This window comes from Nanorana parkeri, unplaced genomic scaffold, assembly GCF_000935625.1.
Source record: "Nanorana parkeri isolate BGI_ZX_2015 unplaced genomic scaffold, ASM93562v1 scaffold2766, whole genome shotgun sequence".
In the NCBI taxonomy this organism is placed as follows: Eukaryota; Metazoa; Chordata; class Amphibia; order Anura; family Dicroglossidae; genus Nanorana; species Nanorana parkeri.
In genome coordinates, this window is record NW_017309034.1 from 44,970 (window position 1) to 46,209 (window position 1,240).

The following is a 1,240-nucleotide window of genomic DNA, read 5'->3' on the forward strand; positions in this document are numbered from 1 at the left end:
CACCCTCCCTCATTGGGCTCCTCACCATCCCCCATCGCTCCTCACCATCTCCCATCTCTCCTCACCCTCCATGATTGGGCTCCTAACCATCCCCATCTCTCCTCACCCTCCATGATTGGGCTCCTCACCATCTCCCATCTCTCCTCACCCTCCATGATTGGGCTCCTCACCATCTCCCATCTCTCCTCACCCTCCATGATTGGGCCCCTCACCATCCCCATCTCTCCTCACCCTCCATAATTGGGCTCCTCACCATCCCCCATCTCTCCTCACCCTCCATGATTGGGCTCCTCACCATCTCCCATCTCTCCTCACCCTCCATGATTGGGCTCCTAACCATCCCCATCTCTCCTCACCCTCCATAATTGGGCTCCTCACCATCCCCCATCTCTCCTCACCCTCCATGATTGGGCTTCCCACCATCCCCATCTCTCCTCACCCTCCATAATTGGGCTCCTCACCATCCCCCATCTCTCCTCACCCTCCATAATTGGGCTCCTCACTATCCCCCATCTCTCCTCACCCTCCATGATTGAAGTGTCCCCTGAGTGGGCGCGGCTTCATGTAGAGGCCTTGGATGGAGATTGGTTCAGTCACATGGAATGTTGGGTACTCACCACCACAGGCTGTAGTAGGGTGATGAATGTACAGAAGCGCCCGCGCTCCTCAATAAGCGCCCTGCGCACGGCCTGCTTCTCGGTCTCCTCCAGCAGCAGGTACATGTCGTTCACATCTTGCAGAGCGTGGTCCAGCTGGGGCTGTAAGTCGCCCTTCCCTGTGTGCCAAACAAACAGCTGTCGTCACACTGCGGGGCCACAATGTGGTCTGTGTTATGTGTGCGGACCTATGCCCTACCGAAAAGAACCAATCAGAGTCCAGACATTATTTTCCTGGGGGCAGGATTGTCAATCAATTCCCTTATTACCAGTGGACTGCACAGGACCACCATTAGAAATCATGGGGCCCTATTACCGCTACATGACAGGGCCCCCACCCTCAGTGACACCCAGCTGCCTCTGCCCTGTGGTCCGTGCCCGGAGGAGAATTATTTTCATGAAAGCTGGAGGAACGTAGTCACGGCGCTTATAAAGCCAAAACTGGGCCAAGAAAAAGCCTCCAGGACTGTCTATGTCGTCAGGTCCCCCGTCGTCAGGTCCCCCGTCGTCAGGTCCCCCGTCGTCAGGTCCCCCGTCGTCAGGCCCCCCGTCGTCAGGCCCCCCGTCGTCAGGTCCCCCGCCGT

General features: G+C 57.6%; 1 protein-coding gene across 1 annotated transcript in view; it reads right to left on the bottom strand.

The window, feature by feature from the left end:
* Nucleotides 1–1,240, bottom strand: part of MTSS1L (MTSS1L, I-BAR domain containing) — a 40,644-nt gene that overhangs the window by 14,515 nt on the left and 24,889 nt on the right. Inside the window, 1 exon segment of the mRNA XM_018574146.1 lies at nt 618–775. Within this exon segment, the coding sequence (XP_018429648.1) occupies nt 618–775 (158 nt within the window).